General features: G+C 41.1%; 1 protein-coding gene across 5 annotated transcripts in view; it reads right to left on the bottom strand.

Moving 5' to 3' along the window:
- Positions 1-26,173, bottom strand: part of ADAMTSL3 (ADAMTS like 3) — a 392,562-nt gene that overhangs the window by 99,479 nt on the left and 266,910 nt on the right. For all 5 annotated transcript variants that reach the window (XR_006273566.1, XM_043489726.1, XM_043489723.1 and 2 more), the window contains exons 16-17: positions 16,377-16,666; positions 1,543-1,672 (exon numbers count right to left, since the gene is read on the bottom strand). Coding sequence is in view for 4 of the 5 variants with exons in the window: in XM_043489726.1 (XP_043345661.1) it covers positions 1,543-1,672; positions 16,377-16,666 (420 nt within the window). In the remaining variant the exon portion in view is untranslated. The remainder of the gene's footprint in view (positions 1-1,542; positions 1,673-16,376; positions 16,667-26,173) is intronic.

Raw genomic sequence — 26,173 nt, 5'->3', positions numbered from 1 at the left:
TGCCACAGTGAAAGATCCCGTGTGCCTCAACTAAGACCCTGCACGACCAAATAAAGAGATATATACCATGTGCCACAGCGAAAGATCCCGTGTGCCGCAACTAAGACCCTGCACAACCAAATAAAGATATATATATATGAGTCCACGTGCCACAGTGAAAGATCCCATGTGCCGCAACTAAGACCCTACGTGACCAAATATATATATATATATATGTATATATGTGTATATATATTTTAAAGAAGGAGTTTCCCATATTTCCTTGGCTGACAATCTAAGTCAGAAATATAGCAATGGATATAAAATGCTATGCCTGGTTCCCTGTAGATGTGGTCTCCCCAAGGATGAAGCCAGTTTCCTCCAAGACTGAGCAGGTTAGAGACCAAGACCCACAAAGAAAGGACCCATCTGCAGGACAAAGAAGCATGGATCTCCAGGATGCCCTCACTCGCTGGATCCTCACCACCAGCACCCTGAGACCACCAAGGCAGGACTTTCTTCCTCACAGCCAACACATCTCATGGAATCAAACTCAGGAAGACCAAGAGACTTCCAGAAGCACAAATTATTTCCTGAATAACCATAAAAATCCATCTTTACTCCTGGATGTAACAAACATAATAAATGTCCTCAATTGCTTAGGATCCCAGACATAATTAAACTTACCTTTAGTGAATGCAGGTACCTAATTAAATGTGTGATAAAATTACTAAGAGGCAGAAAGAAAATCCAGCAATGAGGAAGAGAGGAGGTGACTGGGAATGAGCTTTCAACTTTTGGCTTTAAATGTATCACAGAAGAGGGGTCAAGATTATACAGGTAAAGGATAGAGAAGAGAAAAAACTGGGGGCTGGATTTTGGAATGTCTTGTGAGAAACTAGTGATGCTGAGTTATAATCCTCTGTAGCTAACAATAGCCAGGGACAGAGAAACATGAGGAAAATCTACCTTTCCTTCTGACAAAAATCCCCAGCATCTTATAAGGACTTAAGAGAGGAAGCAGATTAATTTTTAAGGTCAACCTTTCAGGCCAAGGAGACCAAAAATAAGCCAACATCGCCCACTCTTTGGGAACTCTTAACAGTACACCCCACAATCTGAGATCTCTGGTAGGTCAGTGGGAAGGGTGAGAACACACTGGTGTGATTTCTGGATAACAAGTAGGAGATCACTCAGTTAGTCCACAAATATGGATGGAGCACCTCCTGTGTACCTGTGCTAACTTGACCTCAGAGCCTGTGTTCCCTGATGTGGATTCAGGCAAAGAAGGTACCCCTGAAGGGACAGACATGAGACAACAAAACTGCTGAGCTCATGGTGTTGCCAGCAGCAGCCAGTTCACATTCACTCATGTTTGATGCAAACAGAAGGCAGGGTAAAGGGGATTCCTGCTTAATCTAGCAGTATTCGTGTATTTTAGTGAGAATCTGGCTGGCACATACCTTGAACGGAGAAGGGAGAACTCTGATCCCCTTGGGTGACTCCCCCTCAGCCTCAATACACATGCGTGATTCTCTGCGGGGAGCAGAAGACTGCACGTACCTGGGCGGACAGGGCTCTGTGTTACAAGCCTGGCTCATCGCCGGAGGGCGGTGGACCATATCACACAAGGTGTCATTGACTGTCTGCTGGGTCTGAAGGTGTAAGCACACTGCAATGGCTTCTTGATGGCCTGGAGGTTGGAAATAGGAAAAAAAAAAATACGCAAATGACTTAGAATGACTCATTGTGGGGAAAAAAGAAAACAGGGTCTTTGAACTCCTCATTCTTAAGCCACTGCCCTTTGGACTGTATTGCTTGCCTGCAGGATGCATTTCCGGGTCCACATGGAGCAACTGACTGTGGCTTTCCCAAAGTCTCCCAGGCTCTGTTATTTCCTCAGTTACTTTGTAAACTCCCAAATGGTCACTTTGAGGTATCAAGAACCACCCCTGAGACCCCATCCACCGTCACACTGATCTGCGTTTCAAACACACTCAAGGCCAGGAGTTCCTGCAAATGAATCATCCACATGCTTCTTCCAAACATATACAATAATTTCCCTAAGAGGAATTTTCATATCAGCTCCTAAATAACACTTTCTCACATGAGTGGAATCAAACAGTGTTTGTCCGCGCCTAATGTATATTGGACATGAGTCTGAGTAAACTCTGGGAGTTGGTGATGGACAGGGAGGCTTGGTGTGCTGCGATTCATGGGGCCGCAACACGACTGAGCGACTGAACTGAACTGAACGGAACTGAATGTATATTGGACTGCAAGGAGATCAAATCAGTCAGTCCTAGAGGAAATCAACACTGAACATTCACTGGAAGGACTGATGTTGAAGCTGAAGCTCCAATACTTTGGCCACCTGATGTGAAGACTCATTAGAAAAGACCCTGATGCTGGGAAAGATTGAAGGCAGGAGGAGGAGACGACAGAGGACAAGATGGTTGGGTGGCATCACTGACTCAATGGGCATGAGTTTGAGCAAGCTCCGGGAGATGGTGAAGAACAGGGAAGCCTGGTGTGCTGCAGTCCATGGGCTTGCAGAGTTGGACATGACAGAGCGACTGAACAACAAATGTATATTGGGATGCATTTTTAAGGTTACGTTATAGCATGGTTAAATTCATAGAGCCAGAAAGTACTTTGGTAGATGCCAGGGGCAAGATGGGGGTGAGTAAGTGTTAAATGGGGACAGAATTTCAGTTTGTGCTCAGTCGTGTCTGACTCTGTGATCCATGGACTGTAACCTGCCAGGCCTCTGTCCACCAGATTTCTCAGGCAAGAATACTGAAGTGGGTTGCCATTTCCTCCTCCAAGGGATCTTACTGACCCAGGGATCAAACCCTTATCTCCTACATCTCCTGCGTTAGCAGGCAGATTCTTTACCACTAATGCCACCTGGGAAGCCCCTTTTGTACCCAAGGGGTTCCAAAATGCAATACAGCCAACCAGCTTCCCTGTTCAAATACAAACTTTCACAGGCACATTTTTCCTTTGAGGCTAGACAGGTCTGTCTGACTCCAAGGCCTAGTCTCAACCATTATTTTGTTTGTTGAGACAAATTAGAAAAAAAAAAGATTACTGGGAAATCAGAACTGAGCAAAATATAAATCAAATTTTGACGGAAAAAAATCAAATAAAAATTGTAATAGCAACCAACTATGCTATTTGAAATATGCAAATGTATTCAGTTTCATGCAAGAATGTGTGTTCCCCATTGCGGTTCTTTTCCCAAATGCCATGTTTCAATTCAACCATTTTACAATATTTCGCAGAATACAGTATGGACCAAAATATATATAAAATATATATTCGAGATGTTGAGTTCTTTTCCCTAAATTTCTTTGCTTTCTTCAGTTATAATCTTATGCTCCTGGGCATAGTAGGTTGCAGTCTTAAATCTCCATGCATCTTCCAATGAATTTTTTTTTAATAAACACTAACTTGAAACATGAAGAGACACTGCTACAACATTATAACTCAGGTTCCTCCCTATAAATGTTGACCTTTCTTATTAATTTTACAGGGACACAGATGTTCATTTTCTAGCAAGTTTTCTTTCTTTTTAATCTGAGAAAAATGCAGTTGTCTTTCACATATATTCTAATTTATAACCAGAATTATTTACAAAATACACTTGAAGATTATTTTGGAACATGAGTGGGTGGATCTGAAAGCACCAAAGTTACCTCATTTTAAACATTTTTATGGAATTTCACAATAGTTGTGACAAATTAAAGCAAGTTTACTCAAATTAACCATTTTTATGGAATTTCACAATAGTTGTGACAAATTAAAGCAAGTTTACTCAAAAGAATATAAAAGTTTAATGAGAGATTTAGGATACTTATTGAGGTGGAATGTATTTTCCAAAGGTGGCCATGAGAATATCTCCCATCTCTCACACTGAACCTATGACATGACTTCACCACTTTCCACTTCAAGAGATTTGAGCAAACCTTTATCCTCAAAAGAAAAAAGTTATAAAGATAAGTTTACTTCATCTCATTTTTAACAAAATTTGGACAGTAATCACAAATACGCATTTAGAAGATATAAGATAAATCAAGTGTTGAAATTTCAATGTACTTTCTCTAATAAATCCTTTGGTAGCATGAAGCAACTTTCTTCACTTCACAGTTGACTTCTGCAATGTCATAATATGAGGGTTATTTTATTTTTTGGCAAAAAATATCTAAAGCCTACATCAAGAAATGAATTCATAATTAAAGGGTAAAAACACAGACGCTAAGAGGGGAAGCAGAGCCAATAAATGAGCTAATACATTCTCTTTTGTTGGTTTAAGGTTAGTTCAAGTTGGGTTTCTTGCAAATAAATCTTGACTAATTCAACATGCCAAGTAACATATCTCACACACACACTCACACAGAGTAAGAAATACTCGGAGCAACAACAAAAAATTCTACAGTCAGAACCTTTAAGGTGTTACCCGGTATTTAATATGGTAAATTACTTTTTAAAAGTTGGAAAATGATTTGAATAAGAAAATTATGTTGATATAATAAACAAATGGCCTTTGGCACTCAGAAATAGATGCAATATGCTTTTTTAAGCAGAGGAACATTAACAAAAATTATTCCTATATTAGTCTATAAAGAAAACTGTATTAAATTCCATAACCTAGAAATAATGTAGGCAATATTCCTTGACTATAATACAGTCCAACTATAAATGAAAAATAAACAATTAAACCCCCCAATCTGAACATCAGAATTTAAAAATAATCATTTCTGATAAGTGGCACTAGTGGTAAAGAATCCACCTGCCAATGCAGGAGGTGCAAGAGAGGTGGGTTCAACCCCTGGATGGGAAAGAGTACCTGGAGAAGGAAATGGCAATCTGCTCCAGTATTCTTGCCTGGAGAACCCCATGTACAGAGAAGACTGGTGGGCTACAGTCCATGGGGCCTCAAAGAATCAGACACGACTGAGTGACTGAGCACACACACACACAAAACTCCTAGGTTAAAAACAGTAACTAAGCTACACAGTGTTTGACAAGAAAAAGGAGCAGAGGAGGGCTTAAAGCAACAGGAGATTAGATGAGCAACACTTGATGATGCTATTAATATTATCAAGAAATGGATGACTTTTTCCCAAGAAAATCTAAATTATGAAACTCACTTTAAAATTCAGTTCAGTTCAGTTCAGTCACTCAGTCATGTCCAACTCTTTGCGACCCCATGGACCACAGCATTCCAGGCCTCCCTGTCTATCACCAGCTCCCAGAGTCTGCTCAAACTCATCTTGATTGAGTTGGTGATGCCATCCAACCATCTCATCCTCTGTTGTCCCCTTCTCCTCTGCCTTCAACCTTTCCAAGAATCAGGGTCTTTTCAAATGAATCAGATCTTCCCATCAGGTGGCCAAAGTATTAGAGTTTCGGCTTCAACATCAGTTCTTCCAATGAAAATTCAGGACTGATTTCCTTAGGATGGACTGGATGGATCTCCTTGCAGTCCAAGGGACTCTCAAGAGTCTTCTCCAACACCACACTTCAAAACCATCAATTCTTCGGCACTCAGCTTTCTTTATAGTCCAACACTCACATCCACACATGACCACTGGAAAACCCATAGACTTGACGAGACGAATCTTTGTTGGCAAAGTAATGTCTCTGCTTTTTAATACGCTGTCTAGGTTGGTCATAACTTTCCTTCCAAGGAGTAAGCGTCTTTTAATTTCATTGCTGCAATCACCATCTGCAGTGATTTTGGAGTCCCCCAAAATAAAGTCAACCACTATTTCCACTGTTTCCCCATCTATTTCCCATGAAGTGATGGGACCAGATGCCATGATCTTAGTTTTCTGAACATTGAGCTTTAAGCCAACTTTTTCACTCTCCTCTTTCACTTTCATCAAGAGGCTCTTTAGGTCTTCTTCATTTTCTGCCTAAGGTGGTGTCATCTGCATATCTGAGGTTATTGACATTTCTCCTGGCAATCTTGATTCCAGCTTGTGCTTCATCCAGCCCAGCATTTCTCATGATGTACTCTGCATATAAGTTAAATAAGCAGGGTGACAATATACAGCCTTGACATACTCCTGTTCCTATTTGGAACCAGTCTGTTGTTCCATGTCTAGTTCTAACTGCTGCTTCCTGACCTGCATACAGGTTTCTCAAGAGGCAGGTCAGGTTGTCTGGTAATCCCATCTCTTGCAGAATTTTCCATGTTTATTGTGATCCACACAGTCAAAGGCTTTGGCATAGTCAATAAAGCAGAAATAGATGGTTTTCTGGAACTCCCTTGCTTTTTCAATGATCCAGCGGATGTTGGCAATTTGATCTCTGCTTCCCCTGCCTTTTCTAAAACCAGCTTGAACATCTGGAAGTTCATGGTTCACGTATTCCTGAAGCCTGGCTTGGAGAATTTTGAGCACTACTTTACTAGCGTGTGAGATGAGTGCAATTGTGCAGTAGTTTGAGCATTCTTTGGCATTGCCTTTCTTTGGGACTGGAATGAACACTGAGCTTTTCCAGTCCTGTGGCCACTGCTGAGTTTTCCATATTTGCTGGCATATTGAGTGTAGCACTTTCACAGCATCATCTTTTAGGATCTGAAACAGCTCAACTGGAATTCCATCACCCCCACTAGCTTTGTTCATAGTGATGCTTCCTAAGGCCCACTTGACTTCACATTCCAGGATGTCTGGCTCTAGGTGAGTGATCACACAATCGTGATTATCTGGATCGTGAAGATCTTTTTTGTACAGTTCTTCTGTGTATTCTTGCCACCTCTTCTTAATATCTTCTGCTTCTGTTAGGTCCATACAATTTCTGTCCCTTATTGAGCCCATCTTTGCATGAAATGTTCCCTTGGTATCTCTCATTTTCTTGAAGAGATCTCTAGTCTTTCCCATTCTATTGTTTCCCTCCATTTCTTTGCGCTGATCACTGAGGAAGCCTTTCTTATCTCTTCTTGCTATTCTTTGGAATTCTGCATTCAAATGGGTATCTCTTTCCTTTTCTCCTTTGCTTTTCATTTCTCTTCTTTTCACAACTATTTGTAAGGCCTCCTCAGACAGCCATTTAGCTGTTTTGCATTTCTTTTTCTTGGGGATGGTCTAGATCCCTGTCTCCTGTACAATGTCACAAACCTCTGCCCATAGTTCATCAGGCACTCTATCAGATCTAGTCCCTTAAATCTATTTCTTACTTCCACTGTATGTGGCTGCACGGTGCTGGAGCGGCAAGCAACTGAGAGGAGATACTCTATATCCAAGGTCAGTAGCGGTGACCCTGAGGAGATACCCCATGTGCAAGGTAAGGAGCAGCGGCTGCACTTTGCTGGAGCAGCCGTGAAGAGATACCCCACGTCCAAGATAAGAGAAACCCCAGTAAGATGGTAGGCGCTGAGAGAGGGAATCAGAGAGCAGACAGATTGAAACCACAATCAGAGAAAACTAACCAATCTAATCACATGGAACATAGCCTTGTCTAACTCAATGAAACTAAGCCGTGCCGTGTAGGGCCACCCAAGACGGACGGGTCTTGGTGGAGAGTTCTGACAAAAGGTCATCCATTGGAGAAGGGAATGGCAAACCACTTCAGTATTTTTACCTTGAGAACCCCATGAACAGTATGAAAAGGCAAAAAGATAGGACACTGAAAGATGAACTCCCCAGACCAGTAGGTGCCCAATATGCTACTGGAGATCAGTGGAGAAATAACTCCAGAAAGAATGAAGAGACGGAGCCAAAGCAAAAACAACACCCAGTTGTGGGTGTGACTGGTGATGGAAGCAAGGTCCGATGCTGTAAAGAGCAATACTGCATAGGAACCTGGAATGTTAGGTCCATGAATCAAGGCAAACAGGAGACAGCAAGAGTATACGTCGACATTTTAGGAATCAGCAAACTAAAATGGACTGGAAGGGGTGAATTTAACTCAGATGACCATTCTATCTACTACTGTGGGGTAAGAATCCCTTAGAAGGAATGGAGTAGCCATCATAGTCAACAAAAGAGTCTGAAATACAGTACTTGGATGGAATCTCAAAAATGACAGAATGATCTCTGTTCTTTTCCAAGGCAAACCATTTAATATCATGGTAATCCAAGTCTATGCCCCGACCAGTAATGCTGAGGAAGCTGAAGTTGATCGGTTCTATGAAGACCTACAAGACCTTTTAGAACTAACTCCCAAAAAAGATGTCCTTTTCATTACAGGGCCCTGGAATGCAAAAGTAGGAAGTCAAGAAACACCTGGAGTAACAGGCAACTTTGGCCTTGGAGTACAAAAATGAAGCAGGGCAAAGTTTTGCAAAGAGAACACACTGGTCATAGCAAACACCCTCTTCCAACAACACAAGAGAAGACTCTACACACAGATATCACCAGATGGCCAAAACCTAAACCAGACTGATTATATTCTTTGCAGCCAAAGATGGAAAAGCTCTATACAGTCAGCAAAAACAAGACCGGGAGCTGACTGTGGCTCAGATCATGAACTCCTTATTGCCAAATTCAGATTTAAAAGAAGAAAGTAGGGAAAACCACTAGACCATTCAGGTATGAACTAAATCACTTCAAAATTAAGGGTTTGTATATGACAGTATGTGGAGAGGGGACTTGAAAATGATCTCACAGATCCAGCAACAATTCCCCTCCCAATCCTGCCCCCAAGAGGGAAAAATAAGAACTGAATTTATATAGTTGTAGAAACAAATTCTTTCAGACTTTTAAAAGAGATGTCATCTATGATAGGAACTATTTAAGATTATTGAAAGGTATGGAAAACTCCAATTCATTTAAAAAAAAAAAACTAGTATAAACCTGATGACAAAAATCTATAAAAGAGAAAAAACAGATCTACTTAATATAGTGTTGCCTTACACAATTTTACATGACAGATGCAAGCCTAGGGCCATATTGAAAAGGATAGTTAGCATATGTTTTCCTCTCTGCTGATTAACCAGTATGATAGAATAAATACTACTATAAACTCTCAGGCAATGAAAAAAAGGAGAAGCATAATATCATATGGACCCAGAGGAATGCCATTTTGGTGTTAAAATGCAAGTTTTATGGCACTCCAAATAGATGAGTTCTTTTTAGGAGCCAGTTGAGAAGACAGCTGGTAAAAATTAAGGATTGTTAAAAGCCACTTGGCCTCATGAAGGGCATCATAAACATTAGTGGAGCCTGAGAGGAAGTGATCAATTATATCAAGAGTAGCTGAAAGAACTCCAGCTCAAGGCTTGTTAAGATTTGAAGGGATTTGAAGAGAACAAAATGGTGACTGCTAATGTACCATGTCGGAAACACATCTCCATGGGGAGTATGCCCAAATGAGCCCATGGTGGGCCAATTCAGCTTTCAGACCCCTTTCCCATTTGCAGGAAGGCATTCTTGTACTCCACCATGCTCAGTGGAGGCTACCAACTTGCATCAATATCATTCATATCTAAATGCAAAATCCTAAATTAAATATGGGGTTAGCCAAAAAATTCATTTGAGTTTTTTTCCATAACATCTTACAGAAAAATCTGAACGAACCTTTTGGCCAACCCAATAGTAGCACACTTTAGTCAAGTCAAGAGTATAATAAAAAAATTACATTGTGACTTCAAACCATGGGCATTCACCAATCAAATCATTCACACACAAATATTCAGACACGCTCAACCAGAAACAAACAGATAGGAACTTCCTATGATCCAACAGATAAACCCACCAGCCCATCCAGCAGATAAACCCATCCACACAGGCCTTTCCCTTGCCAGTTTCCATTAGGAGATGCAACTCTAACTAGTTAAGGTTGAACTCCACAAGCAGGCTTTAGATTTCACTCCCTTCCATCATACGAAGTTTGTTGACACTTTGCCTTTCGCTTTCATTCTGGAACTTTCTCATTGCCTTTTTTTAAAAGAAAATTATTAATTTGGCTGTCCTGGGTCTTTGCAAGATCCTTAGCTGCAGCATGCAGGAACTAGCTCCCTGACCAGGGCTCCCCGCACTGGAAGTGTGGCTCTTAGCCACCGAACCACCAGGGAAGCCCGCTCTCATTGCCTTTTAAATGCACCTGGACTCCCTGTCATGAGGTGACAGCGCACACACAGCCTTCCCGTAACAAACCATGCCTTCTGGCCATCTTCCTCTCTGTGGGCCCCTGACACCTCTTGTTTCCCTTTTAATCCCTTTTTTACAATACAACTGGACCAACCTTTTTGAAATAAACATTTCATCATTAATTTCCATTTTAATGACTTGGATGGCTTCTCATTGTTCTTAGGATAAAGACCCACAGGAACATGGCCCGTAAGACCTTCACTGTCTGGCCCCTGCTTTCCTTTCCAGCATCATCTCATATTAAACCCCATCTTTCTCAATACACTATAAGTGCCCAACTTCTTCAGCTCTTGGAATTTCCCATGTGCCCTCTTGCCACATAGCACCCTTCCACATGATCCTTTTCCTGATGGAAATTCTCTTTGTACCACTGTCTCAAACTTCTCTTTTGCTTAATTTCTCATCTTTCAGACTTAAAGTTCAAATGTAATTGTTCTTAGGGAATCTTTTCCTGACCTCCCAAATTAGGTCAAATTCCTCCTATTATGTGCTTTCATAGCATCATATACTTCTTTGTAAAATTTGTTTCTAGTTATTTTTTGGTCACATCACATGAAATGTGGGATCTTAGTTCCTTGACCAGTGATCGAACCTGTGCCCCCTGTGATGAAAGTGCAGATTCTTAACCACTGGACCGCCAGGCAAGTCCCAACCATATGCTTTTTTTGTAGCTGCAATAACCAGCTGTAAGTTTACACATATGGGTGTGTGATTATGTGATGAACACATTTCCCCCTCTAGATCTGAGTTGCAGAGGTGGGAACTATTTGTCTCTATCACCTAGGTCAGCACCTTGCACAAAAAAACACAATAAATATTTGTAGGATGTTGTTTCCAAATGAAACAATAAGAGAGATTCCTGCTACTGTCAAGACCAATTCAAAGTTGGCATCATCTATTATATTTTCTGTTGTTCTTGCAATTCTGGACAGTGCAATAAGAAATAAAACCTAAACAGGATAAACAACTATTGGAAAGAGAAAATCATCATTAATTGCAGATGATGATTTACTTGAGGAATTCAAAGAATGCACTTGGCACAGTTAGATGCATTAAGGGGTTCAGCAATTTAATCCGTTTTCTTTTAAAAGGAAAAAACAATATTCTAAGATGAGTAACTTCCTATATTATAAACTATATTATAAACTCTTATATTATCCCACCAACATTTATAACACACATGTGTCAGGCACAGTGATCAAACACTTCTCCAACATAACCTTGCTTAAGAATCACATTTAATCCTTTCATTAATCCTAATAATGTAGGTGTGGCTCTTCTCATTTTACAAAAATAAACCTCTGCAAATTTAAACAACTAGCCCAAAGGGAGGGGCAGTACTATGGTTCAAAATGAGGCCAGTCAAAGTCCACATCTGTGGACTAGGCTGTGATTTTAGAAAACACAAAGGGAGAAATTGGAGGTCATAAATGCAACAAATAATATAAGACACAAGAGAAAATGTTAGTGAGGAATGTTTATGGTGTGCATGTGTGTGTGTTCAGTCATTAAGTCGTATCTGACTCTTTGCGACCCCATGGACTGTAGCCTTCCAGGCTCCTCTGTCCATGGGAATCTCCAGGCAAGATTACTAGAGTGGGTTGCCATTTCCTCCTCCAGAGGATCTTCCCCACCAAGGGATCGAACCTGCATCTCTTATGTCTCCTGCATTGCGGGTGGATTCTTTACCACTAGCGCCACCTGGGAAGCCCATGTTGATAGTGTAGTAAATTACAAAACCTTATCAGTGGGTATTTAAAGGCATAACTTTAAATAACTTTCAGGATGTACATACACATATAACACAGTGCTGTCTATCATATACTTACATACACTCTGGAGACTGGAAATTGAGTATGTTTGCATTCTTTATACTTTTGGGAATTGAGAAAGAATTGTTGCCACTCCAGTATAAAAGCAGACTTGTAAAAGATTCTTAAACATCAATGGTTACAACAAATTGATTTACTTTTATTTCCTGTATGATGTGAAGGCAAGTTAAGACTATACAAATATACAATATCAGGATGGGAATCAGAGGTTTATCTTTTTGAAAATATATCACTTGCCTATCTTATTTTTCTACCAGAAACAGGAATGCTGAAGAAATAACTGCATGCCTGTGGAAACTTTATTTTCCTGTGGTTTCCAGTCATTGCAGACTTACCCTCCCTGTTATCCAGGATGAGGGTTAAAATCCACATGCAAAACCACACATAAGTGGGCTTGCAGAGGCTGAGCCTCTAAAACCACATGAAGATGGATTACAGAGAGGCAAGTGTCACTGCCTGTAAGCAATGCAGTAGGGACAGTAAAGCCAACATAACCGAGAGCGGTGCTCCCTTGGGACGAGGACCGTGCCTTCATCCTACATCATGGTACTGAGCCTGGAACTGAGTGGAGAGCATAGAGTCCAGCACAGAGCAGGTGTTCAGTTTCATGCATTTAGAGGATTTTATAACCCTCCAAGCATTCCAAGTATTCAATAGAATTGAGTTATATATTTAAAATGAAATTTTAAGCTTGAACTCAAGAAATTAAAAACATTAAGAAAATATAAGCCTGAACCCAAGAAATTAAACCATTGCTTTTTTCAAGGTGAAGAATCTTACTATAAGCACTTAGAGTTCAACCCCTCAATAAAGTTGTCCACTCTCTATTTTGGACTGTGTGATACACTCTGACTCTCAGCTTCCCTAGCCATACCATTTGGGTTCATGGGCATTCAAGGTTCATCTAATGATATTATCCTGAATTACACAACACCGGATAGCCTCACAAGGCTAAATTCTGTTTAACTGAGAGTTGAAAGATTAGCAAGCTGAGCCCTGTTAAAATTTGCAAAATGTGTTCCAGTTATACAAGAGGATGTCAGAAACAAATAGACACCATCCCATCCACCATGTGAATATTGAAATGCACTTCTAACGTGTGCAAGACCTTTCTCTCCTCACAGTTGGCCAAAAGGCCCACAGTGCCAATAAGGATAAATTGAACTGGTCAAGTTTCACAAAACTTGTATGCCTTAAACAGATACAGAGATCATTTTACTACTCTTAACTATATATCCAAGAGAAATGAAGATGTACGTCTACACAGTAATGTGTACATGAATGTTCAGAGCAGTTTTAGGCATAGTATCCAAGAAAACATGTGAATAAACCAAAATCTAGCTGATGAATGGATAAATATGGACATATCCATACAATAGAATAGACTTATGTTACTACATGGATGAATCTTGAGAGCACACTAAATGAAAGAAGGTGGTCACAAAGATTGCTTACTGTGTGATTCCATTTATCCAGACATCCAGAAGAGATAAAAAGTAGTAGTTGTGAGAGGCTGCTGGTAGCAGGAAAATGGGGGTTTGAGAGGAAATGGGGGGGGGTGATTTCTTAAGGGTGCAGGGTTCTTTTGGGGTCAAAGTGTTCTATAATTGTTTTGATGGGGTCTTCCCTGGTGGTCCAGTGGTTAAGAATCCACCTTGCAATGCAAGGGACACGAGTTTGACCCCTGATTGGGCAACTAAGCCTGTGTGCTGCAATCAGAAGAGTCTGTGTGCTGCATGAAAGATCACACATGGCACAACTAAGACCCAATGCAGCCAAATACATCAGAGTTAAAAGAAGATTGTGACGATGGGTACACAACTTTGTGAATATAACAAAAAACACCACGTTGTATACTTCAGATATATAAATTGTATGGTATGTGAATTATATCTTAATAAAGTTGTTACCAAAAAAACAGAAAATCATGCCAGGGGTCCAGGCCTCCTGGAGGTGGAACCCAGGGCTGTCTCGGTGGGCACTGGGAACATAGCAGATCCGAACATTTTGGCATCAGGCTCCAAAAATGAGGTCTAATAGACTCTCTCAACTGAATCAGAATTCATCTTGTCAACTTTCCTCGGGCAACTAACTCTATGTGGTCTGTTAAGTTCCAAGGACCCAATATGCCATGCTTTCCCATCTGGAGGGCCTTCTTGGTCAGGAAAAAACTGAAGTCAAGGATGACAGAGTACTAGATGCAAGACTAATTCTACCAATGGCAGTATTCAAAAGCCTGAGATTAATACAATAGATTTGGAGCTATGCAAGCAACAGCCGGGGGCTTTCCAGGTGGTGCTAGTGGTAAAGAAAGTGCAGTAACTCAGTCGTGTCTGACTCTTTGAGACCCCATGAACAGCAGCCCACCTGGCTCCTCTGTCCATGGAATTCCTTAGGCAAGAATACTGAAGTGGATTGCCATTTCCCTGCCTGCCAATGCAGGAGATGTAAGAGACTCAGGTTCGATCCCTGGGTCTGAAAGATCCCCTGGAGAAGGGCATGGTAACCTACTCCAGTATTCTTTTCTGGGGAATCCCATAGACAGAGGAACCTGGCAGGCTACAGTCCATGTGGTCACAAAGAGTCAGACACAATTGACTGAGCAGGCATGCAAGCATGCATGACTATCTCTGCAGGGCTTCCCCCAACTCATCAGGAGAGTACCAGTTCCCAGATTACGAAGGGCATATCAGTCTTAAGGCTTCCAAGATATAACAGAAAACACGTCCAGGACCCTGAACCCAGAGGTTTGGGCCAAAGCAGACATGAAAGTGAGGAGGAAAGTGAGACTTCTATTCCTGGGAGGGAAGAGACACAGCAGACATTTAGTGTTGGGTGAAGCAGGCTAAACTCCTGGCTAATTGAGGTGGGCTTCTAGGAAGCAGGGAGAAGCAAGCAAGAGAGAGAGAGAATCTGGAGGCAGAGAAGAGTTCTTCCTAATTACACAGGGATACCACCATATGATCCCTGGTGGCTCAGATGGTAAAGCATCTGCCTACTATGCGGGAGACCTGGGTTCAATCCCTGGGTCGGGAAGATCTCCTGGAGAAGGAAATGGCAACCCACCCCAGTATTCTTGCCTGGAAAATCCCATGGATGGAGGAGTCTGGTAGGCTACAGTCCATAGGGTTGCAAAGAGACACGACTGAGTGACTTCACTTTCACCACCATATGAAAGACAGTAGCTTAATTGAGGCCTGGGGTAAAGCATACGCCATTTCACCTGGGTTTACTGATGGGCTGGTGTCCAGGATGGGTGGATTTACAGGTTGAACTACACAGGAAAGAGAAAGACAGATACCTCAAGTCACAGCGACTGGATGGCAAGCACGGACAATGCACTCCACCTGCCTGGGGAAGAGGCCAGGGCACAATGACTGGTACACGAGCTCCTAAGACCTGATGGGGAGTGCCCAGTAAAGGGCGCAGGGCTGCCAGGAGGAGTGGAGCAGGCTGTTGAGCCAACTGCCTCCTCAGGCAGCAGCTTCCTTAGCTTTCCCACCACTGGCTGGCACTGAAGTCAAAGCATTTCTTTCTTTCTTTCTTTTTTCTTTGACCATGCCACACGGCATGTAGGATCATAGTTCCCTGACCTGGGATCAAACCCATGCCCCTTTCAGTGGAAGTGCATGGTCTTAACAACTGGACCACCAGGGAAGTCTGGTTAGAAGATTTCTAGCCCCCAACTTCAGCCACGACAGCTGGCTGGAAGGCATAGTCAGGAGTCAGTGAGAGGATGTCAGGGGCCTGGGTTGCTGAGAGAGGAGTCCCCTTCGTGTCAGTAGAGGATCTTGGTTTCCCACTGATTATTTCTGTCCTTTTACTTCCAGCAGAGACAGAATGACTAGCTGAACTTCTCTCTGCTCATTCACTCCATTTTGGATCCTGGAGTGCTTGAAGCACCTTGGGGCTAATTTCCACCCCAAAGGGGCCACCTGACAATATGACCACTTCCTAGTCCTATCAGGGTCCCTGGCTATGTGTACACACATGTACACACACATAAATCATGGTGATCAGTTTGCTCCATACTGGTTTCTGGTTCAATGTGCAGGTATGAACCTAAAATATTTTCTGAGGATAACTTCTGAGCATCAGATAAGGCAGTCCCAGGCTGCCTCATTCTGTAATTCTGACTTATGCACAACACTACCTCAACTAATCATTTCTTGCATTTTCCTATTTATTCTCTATCAATTGGTGACCTCTGTAACCATCTCAGTTAGGCAAATGCTTAGGAACACAGGAACACAGGATCTAGTCCCACTGTCCTTTATCTTTCTGAAATAATGATGATGAAAACTGAAAGAAAGAACAGGCACAGTTTTCAATTATTCAAATGACTTCTCCTCCTTTGGACTTCTGCTAGTTTGTAGATGAGGCTTTACCGGTTTAGTATTGCTATTTCTCAAACCATCAGCAACGTCAGACACAGCTGTCCCTTAAGTAAAAGATCAAATACCTCCCAAACAGGTGGCGGTGCAGGGGGTGAAGCCAGCGTATTCCCAGTCGTAGGTCGTCTCACTGTCCTGCTCCTGCAGGGAGGCGGCCAGCTGTCGGGTGGCGGGGCTCTCATCACAGGGCTGCAGGAGGCAGGGCCGCTCCGTGGGCAGCCGGGGGCCCTCACACTCTTCCTCTGGCAGCTCAGTCTCAGTTTGCGTGAAGGTCAGGAGCACGCGGCACTTCACCTCTCGCACCTGAACACCTGGCCCACAGGTGGCGCTGCAGGTGGACCAGGGCTCCGGAACAAACCTGCAGGCAACCGGGGAGCCCCAAGGGTCGGAGCAGGGGAGGACACGGGCCGTCAGTCCAAAGAGATCACAAAGCGGGAGTGACAAGCATTCTATGAAGCAAACAAGTAATTTCATTCAGAGAGGATTCAATATGTTTCGGAGGCTGTCCTTTTGTTGGTGCCTGAAAATGTGTCGTGGACAAACGTTCCAACCTCATCAGCAACAGAAAGAAGCTTTTACCAGAGATACACTGAACTTTTGCACCTATTTTATTTAATTCAAATTCTGTGCTCTGACCTTTGCATATCATCATTAAAAGGTTTTCTGTAAGATTTGGTCATAATAAATCATGTAGAGATAATTTCTACTCTGAGTTCTTTTATAACATGGAGATGTTCACCAGTATTTATTCAAGAAATCTTTTTGGCACTTACCCTGTCTTAACAGGCAGAGTTTTATTAAAATGTCTTGATATTTAGGAACAAAACTGTAGGATAACAAATACTTTCTGCAGAGCGGTGGTGGTGGTTTAGTCACTAAGTTGTGTCCAACTCTTGCGACCCCATAGACTGTAGACCACCAGGCTCCTCTGTCCATGGGATTCTCCAGGCAAGAATTCTGGAGTGGGTTGCCATTTCCTTCTCCTTCTGCAGAGTAGATGAAGCTTTAATATTCTTTTTTATTTAATATATGGGCTTCCCTGGTGGCTCAGTGGTAAAGAATCTGCCTGCCATTGAGGGAGACATAGGTTTGATTCCTGGTCCAGGAAAAGCCCCTGGAGAAGGAAATGGCAACCCACTCCAGTATTCTTGTCTAGAGAATTCCATGAACAGAAGAGCCTGGCGGGCTACAGTTTATGGGGTCTCAAAGAGTTGGACATGACTGAGCAACTAAACAATATAGAACATTTTCATATATAACAACACACAAAACTTCTGAATTTTCTTGAAACTATCATAGCTGTTGCCCAATCTGACTGAATAAAGCATGTATTTCTTATCCTGAATCTTTATCCACTAAATCACAGGGTATCCTCCTTTGGCCTACAGGTCAAATCCCGTCCATCTATTTCTGCACAGCCTACCTGCTAAGAATGATTTTCATATTTTTAAATGGATGGGGAAAAAAAAGGATAATATTTTGTGTCATGTAAAAATGACATAAAATTCAATGTGTGTCCATAACTAAAGATTTATTGGAATACAGTCATGGTCACTTGTTCAGCTTTGTTTATGGCTGCTTTTGTGTTACGTGCCAGGTCTGAGGATTTGCAATATAGACTATTTGGCTGGCAAAACCTAAGATATTTATTATTTGGCTCTTTATAGAAAATGTTTACTGATTCCTGCACTGAATTTAAGACACAGACTCCATCGGGACATATATTTTTAAGACAATATGAAGCAACACTTACATCATGAGATACTAATAAGTGATAGGCTGGAAAGACAGCAGTGATTGAGTAAGTCTGGAAAACTCTGTTTTCAATAATGTTCAATAGGTTTATTTACCGAAAAATTTTTCCCATAACTATGATATATGAACACATACCATACATACTCAAGGGGGGTGGATACGACGTGCATGATTTCCTAAATTTAAGTGAATATAGACCTCTATTCATGGGAAAATGTTGTACTAAATAACTTCAGAAAAAATGCTGCTGAGTTGTTTGCTTCAAATATAGTTACAAGGCTTAATGTTTAAAATCTCAGAATGAGCCAGTTGTAAAGATCTCTCAGAATCACCTAAGCATTTCTCTCTACATGAGGCTTCACCACAGTTGTACACAAGAGCCCAACAGAATTGAAACATCATTGCTCTCCATGAGCAATAAAGAAATATCAATAACACCTCCCTTTTTTCATTTTGTTTTCTTGGAAATTGTTACTGGGAAACTATTTTCTAATCCTCATTTTCCACGACTCAGCTCCTTAGGATGCAGTAGTACTGGAGCAATATTTGCATCTTTACTCTTTTCTGTGCTTGCTGCTTTCCCATGGGAAAACTGGAAAGGAGACTGATTAAATTTAAGAAGACACATCCATACAATGTAGGATTGTATGCTGAAGTTCACTCAATAATAGGATGAGGTCATTGAAAAGAAGAAGGTGAATCTATGAGAATTGATAAGGAATATTCTCCTTTTGGAGGCTATTAAATGAAATAAGTATGTGGTCTTATGAAATAAGTATCATAGGCTATGATCTTTTGTCTAGCTACACAAAAGGGCACAGACATGCCTATATAGTGTATATATTACATATTGTTGTTCAGTCGCTAAGTCACGTCCCACTCTTTGCAGTACGTGGACTGCAGTACCCCAGGCTTCCCTGTCCTCCACTAACTCCCTGAATTCGCTCAAGCTCATTTCCATGGAGTCAGTGATGTCATCCAACCATCTCATCCTCTATCATCCCCTTCTCCTCTTTCCCTGAATCTTTCCCAGCATCAGGATCTTTTCCAATGAGTTGGCTCTTCGCATCAGGTGACCAAAGCATTGGAGCTTCAGCATCAGTTCTTCCAATGAATATTCAGGGTTGATTTCCTTTAGGATTAACTGGTTTGATCTCCTTGCAGTCCAAGGGACTTTCAAGAGTCCTCTCCAGCACCACAGTTGAGAAGCATGAATTCTTCAATGCTCAGCCTTCTTTATGGGCCAGCTCTCACATCCGTACATAACTACTTGAAAAACCATAGTTTTGACTAGACAGACCTTTTTTGGCAAAGTGATCTCTGATTTTTAACACAATGTCTGTCATAGCTTTTCTTTCAAGGAGCAAGTGTCTTTTAATTTCATGGCTGCAGTTACCATCCACAGTGATTTTGGAGCTCAAGAAAATAAAATCTGTCACTTTTTCCACTTTTTCCCCATCTATTTGCCATGAAGTAATGGAATTGGATGCCATGATCTTAGTTTTTTGAATGTTGAATTTTAAGCCAGCTTTTTTACTCTCTTCTCTCTTTCATCAAGAGGCTCTATAATTCCTCTTTGTTTTCTGCCATTAAGAGTGGTATCATCTGCATATCTGAGGTTGTTATTATTTCTCCCTGCAGTCTTGATGCCAGCTCATGATTCATCCAGCCCAGCATTTCTCATGATGTACTCTGCATATAAGTTAAATAAGCACGGTGACGGTATACAGCCTTAACGTACTCCTTTCCCAATTCTGAACCAGTATGTTGTTTCACATCTGGTTCTAACGGTATATATTTATAGCCTCTATGTTATCTATGCTAATTTATATATAGTTTCTCTTTTCAGGAAGTAATTGTAAGAGCCGGGAACTGGAGTTTATAGAAGGAGGCTTTTACTATATTTTGTTGCTGTTTTTTTAAGATTAATTTTTATTGGAGGACAGTTGCTTTACAATGCTGTGTAGTTTCTACCATACAGCACAGTGAACCAGCTGTATGTATACATGTATCCCCTCTTATTTTTTTGCATTTCCTTCCCAGTTAGGTCACCACAGAGCACAGAGCACTGTGCTATACAGTAGGCTCTCATGAGCTTTCTATTTTATATATAGTATCAATAGTGTATTTACATCAATCCCAATCTCCCAATTCATCCCACCCCATTCTTTCTGCTTTGGTGTCCATACGGTTGTTCTCTACATCTCTGTCTCCATTTCTCTTTTGCAAGTAGGATCATCTATACCATTTTATAGATTCCATATGTATGTGTTAATATCTGGTATTTGTCTTTGTTCATTTTTGTTTTGCCCCTTTTAAAGCCTTGAACTTTCTAACCATAAGCATACTATACTTGTATGGTCATTAATTTTTTCTCTTTTCTCCTTCACAATAAAAACTAAAGCTGGGGATTATGTTTTAATGGGAAGTAGATTTTTTTCATTCAGATTGGACTCTTATGTCTCATAGATTCAGAATCCTGAGGTGGAGTAAGTGAGAAGGCCCATCTTAATTCCCAGCAGGGAACATGATGGTTACATTTGATGTTTTTCAGGTGTCCTGGATGTTTCAAGTTGGTTATCATTTTTTTTCTTAGCTTGTGGGATCTTAGTTCTCCAACCAGGGATTGAACCCCAGCCTTCAAGAGTGAAAGTCTGGAGTTCTACCCACTGGACCACCAGGGAATTCTATCAAGTTGGTTTTCAAAGATCCTTTTAAGTGTCCTCTTAAAAAACAAATATCAGAGCTGTCCAAATTATCTAGGAGTGATTTGGGGGAGGCGAGATGGGGAGTCATGGTAACTCAAAAATGTATGCATCATCCTGCATGATTTTCTTCTACACATTATTTTTTATTTAAACAAAGGACATTATCATGTTCATGCAGTTCCAAATCTTGTTTTGTCTTTGTTCCCCCCTACACACACACACACACACACACACAGAGTAATTTTTTCTTTAAAGAAAAGAAAGTCATACAGCTGCACAGAAGCATTTGAAGAGCAATGTCTGGGCAAAACGACCAGAGAAACAGCATGTTCCCTGTGTGTTTGCACAGTGTATGCATGCGTGCTCAGCTGTGTCCAACTCTACAACAGAAAAGATTTTTTTTAAAAAAGAGCAATTCAAGGGACTTCTCTGATGGTCCAGTGATTTCTTCCAATGAAAGGGTGCAGGATCAATCCCTGGTCAGGGAATCCCACATGCCTTGAGGCCAAAAACCCAAAACATAAAAAAAAGAACAATTCACTTATAAGACAGCCTAGGCAGGAGATGATAAAACCGCAGAATGAAACGGAAAACTACAGAGCTGAAGAAACAAACTGTGAAATATAACATCATTAGAAACTAACAATTCAGGAACCAAGAGAAAAAAATAGAAGAAACATGGCTGAAGGTCAAATTAATAACATAGAAGCAAGACTTGGAAGTGAATGCAGTGTTGAGACAGAGAAAGAAAAGTTCTAAAGCAATTAGAGGGGTGAATGGAGGGCTGGTCTGCAAAGGAAGCTTCTGGGTGATGGAGATGTTCTGTATCAAGAATGGGGCTGGGGTTCTGTGTTTTGTGTCCACCTGTTAAAACTCATCACTTTAGACAGGCACAGATTTTGTATATAAATTATATCTCTCTAAAATTGATTTTTAATGCAGTTTTTAGAGATAAAATGAGAGAGAATCCAATACTGAAGATAGTTGGATTCTTCAAGTAGAGGTTTCAACACATGAAATAGCAAAAAAAAGTTCATAAATAAAATATGTGAAAAATGTGCCTAAAATACAGCCTGGAAAGGTTACACTGTCTTCCAGGAAAAAGTGATACAAAATGATTAATGTAAAAACCTAGAGCTTTCAGCAGAATGCCCTCCCTAAAGATACCCACACCCTAATCCCTAGAATATATGAATATGCTGTTACATGGCAAACGGGATTCTGCAGATGTGATTAAGGTTATGGACCTCAAGATAGGGCGATTATCCCAGTGGGCCTAATCACACAAGTCCTTAAAAACAGAAAGAATTCTCTGGCTGGAGTTAGAGAGATGCAGCAGAACAAGAGGCAAGAGTGAGAGCATGAGAGGTCCTCAGCCGCTGTGGCTGGCTCCAGGAGGGAAGGGGCCAGGAGCCAAGGAATGCAGGAGGCCTCCAGAAGTGGGAACAGCTCCCGGCCAAGAGCCAGCAAGGAAATGGAGATTTCAGCTCTGCAACTGCATGGATCTGCACTCTGCCAACTGCCTGAATGAGCCTGGAAGTGGATTCCACCCTGGGCCTCCAGAGAAGAGATCAGGCTGACAGACGTCATGATTTTAGCCTAGTGGGACCTATAGAAATCAGCTAAATCTATTTGGTTTCTGACCCACCGAACTGTGAGATAATACATTTGTGCTGTCTTAAAGCACTGCTGCTTTAAGTGCTAAGTCACTTCAGTCGTGTCCAACTCTGTGCAACCCCATAGATGGCAGCCCACCAGGCTCCCGTCCCTGGGATTCTCCAGGCAAGAACACTGGAGTGGGTTGCCATTTCCTTCTCCAGTGCATGAAAGTGAAAAGTGAAAGTGAAGTCACTCAGTCGTGCCTGACTCTTTGCGACCCCATGGACTGCAGCCTACCAGGCCCCTCTGTCCATGGGATTCCCAGAAGAGTACTGGACTGGGTTGCCACTGCTTTCTCCAGTCTTAAAGCACTAAGTTTATGTAAATGAATACACTTAAAAATTAAGACTTTGAGGATGAAGAAAAGAATTGCATAAGCATCTAGGTACAAAAATCAAGTCCCTTATAATAATAAAAAGTCAGGTGGACTTCAGACTCAGCAACATTCAAAACCAGAAAAAGATGAACAAAAGTTTTGAGAGAGAGAGCTGGGGTCCCAAGAATATTATGTCCAGTCAAACTGTTATTCAAATACAAAGGCAATAATTTCCTGTCATATAGCAACAGTAATAGTACTAACCTAATGGGGTTAAGTTGGGATTAAATGAGATGTCAGAATGAAAAGTTCAATAATTACAACAAAAATGACAACAACTAACAATCATTATATTGTTATTTGTGTGAGACACTGTTCCATGTACTTTGCATATATTTTATCATTTACTCATAGCAACAACCCCATCAGAAAGTAGTAGTATTATTCCCATTGTACAGATGAGGAAACTGAGGATAATTTATCAAAGATAACATAGTAGTCACTGGCATTATTTTACCCTGCCTCAGCAGCATCATAGGTGAGAGATGCAAGTTAAGATCATCCAAGATGACAATGAAAGGATTCCAGGAAAATCTGACAATACTATTTTGGGGCATTTATTTTTCTGACTTCAAAAATGAATAAACAAACACCAATATCCACTTGTTAAAATAATTTTTTTGCTATTAAAGAAGAAGAATGCAACATATATCTGTGAAAGGAAAGCATATTTTGGGAAAAAATATTATCAGAAACAGAAGGAAAGGCCACAGCATCTCCTTAAAATTTAATACAATAAAATTCAAGGAAACATTCTACAAAACAAAAGATAAATGAAGAGATTAAGAAAGTCAAAACATGAACTTCCCTGGTGGTCCAGTGATTAAGAATCCATGTGCCAATGTAGAGGACTAGGGTTCGACTTCCGGTTTGGGAAGATCCCACATGCTATAGAGCAATTTAGCCCGTGTGCCACAACTACTGACGCCTGCACTCTAGAGCCCACTCTCTGCAACTAGAGGGGCCGCCACAGTGAGAAGCCTGCACACTGCAGCTAGAAAGCCCCTGCTTGCAGCAACTAGAGAAACAGAACATGCAGCAACAAAGACCAAGGCAGGAAAAAAATAAACAGAACACTCAAAACGTGGCTGGAGAAAATCTCTGGCTTGGTTGAGAAAAGACTGAAAAAATACAAAAATAATGCAAAGTTGCTCTAAGAGAGAAGAAAATCCAAATGAATAGTAGGAAACACATTCATGGTAAGGACAGCAAATGGTTGTTTGAAGGGCAGATGTGCATCCAAAACATAGAGGAAAAAAACACAAAAAGGTGAGGGAAGTATCACATGTTAAAAACAGAGAAGAGATTCAATTCAGAAAGTTGATGAACCTTTCCAATAAATAAGAAAAACAATAGAAAAGAGGCACAAATACAACAGAAGAAAACTTTCATGCACCCAAGAAAGATTTCAATCTATGTCCCCAAAATTCTCACTGTTTACCAAAATTTGAAAAGAAAGTAATACCTGGACTGATTCTTTAAAAACCCTCTAATTTTAAGTATATGGAAAAAAATCTTACACCTAAGTTAAAAAAAAAAAAAGGTTCATAACACAAGTATAAAGGACAGTTTAGGCACAAAGAAGATAGTTATTAAACAAGAGTTCATACGTCTGCTCATCTGAGGGTATAAGAAAGGGACTCCTAAATGCAGAGTGTCTGAAAGATTTATGCCATCTATATAATCTCCCAGAAAAAAAATGCACAAAGATACACTCCCATTTAATGAGAATTTAATTTTTAAAATTACCATGGGAGAAAAACAGAAATAAATTTCAGCACTGCATACTGAACACTGCAGTATCTTTTGTTCAAATTTTAAAGAGGAAATTTGATGGTAGGAATTAAATGACTTCAATGTGTCCATCTTCTGGCCCCCAAATTCCACCCCAGCAAATGTGTCCTAAGGAGACAGAGATGTAGAGAGGTGCAATTTGAGATTTGCTACAGTTTTATTTATTATAGTGAATAATTAGATACAAATTGCAGAAGGCCAGAAAGATCTTTCTAAAAATGTAATTGTTGTGATTACATCACTTGTTAAAAATCCCTAAATGACTCTCACTGCCTCCAGATGAAGTCCAAATCCTTTATGAGCCATGGAAGGCCTCCAAGACTTGCCCACTTTCCCGGCTGTCATTACCACCTCCTTAGCCTCCAGCCCCCTCTCCTCACTCAGTACCTCAGTGTCCAGTGTGGTGGCCCCCATGGATCAGTTGGCCTACATACAACCTCAATCCCTGACGGGCTGTTCCGATACCCATGTACATCTTAGGGCATCACTTCATGTACCAGCTCTCCCAGGAAGCCATCCCTGAGCTTTAAGCCTCACAATGCATCTGATCGCTAACTTCTCTGTCTGCCCTATGAGACCAACTCAAGGATGGGACAGCCTTGAATTCAGGTCTCCTAACATAAAATTGGAGCTCTTCCTCGAATCACAGGCCAGAGAATCACCATCCGTCACTTAGTAGATCTGAAATGTTGGAGATAATTCCTTAATCTAAATGTTTGTTCCTTCATCCCTAAAATGAAGCTAATAATAATGCCTCCTCATGGGGTCATTGTGAGAATTGGATCAGAATTAATCCACATACAACACTGAGGACACAGTCTGGCACAAAGTCCTCAATATTAGTTGTTACTACTGTTGTGAGAAAAACAGAATGTCTAAAATATAACCTGATTCAATTTGAGCAAACACAAATGGAAAAGCTAAAATGGCAGTGGAAAATACACAAAGTGTTCTGAATCTGTCTCATTTCCTTGGTTCTCATACATGCTAAACGGGAGGGAGGGCAGTGTGACTAAGGAAGCTCTGTGAATTCCGTAGAAACTAGGAAGGCTCCAGGGAAGAACTTTTAAAGCAATGATGAACCATATCAACTGTCAACACATTCCACAGCTGAAAGCTAACATGGTTAAAACTGCAGTTCCCCTGGCTTTGCTTTATAAGCTGTAATTTTTATTTTCCTAATTAAAAATAAAAGCCTTTTGAACATCCGTTCTCTATGTAAAGTCAGAGCTTGAGCCACGGTAAACCACAGAGGCAGAAATATTTATCTTTTCCAGGCGGCTTTGGCAGGCATTCTTCAGGGATCCAAAATACAGCTATGTTCATCTTCTCGCTCACTGTCAACAGGCAAGCATCCCCAAACCACAAAGACAGGGGGAATAAAAGGATGAACTGGAAGCTGAGATATGTTGTGGTTTTGTTTGGAAATCAAGGGAATGACTAGAGTCAGAGTGGTGGGAGGAAACCATAAACTTCACACTAGACAGTGGGAACAGGGCAGAAACTGCCAGGCAGTGTGAATTATAAAGGAAAATTGCAGAGAGACCACAGAGGGAGGGAGAGGGATGGCGGG

This window comes from Cervus canadensis, chromosome 17, assembly GCF_019320065.1.
Source record: "Cervus canadensis isolate Bull #8, Minnesota chromosome 17, ASM1932006v1, whole genome shotgun sequence".
NCBI lineage: Eukaryota > Metazoa > Chordata > Mammalia > Artiodactyla > Cervidae > Cervus > Cervus canadensis.
The sequence above is the reverse complement of the archived record's forward strand: the minus strand, read 5'-3'. Positions and strand labels throughout refer to the sequence as shown.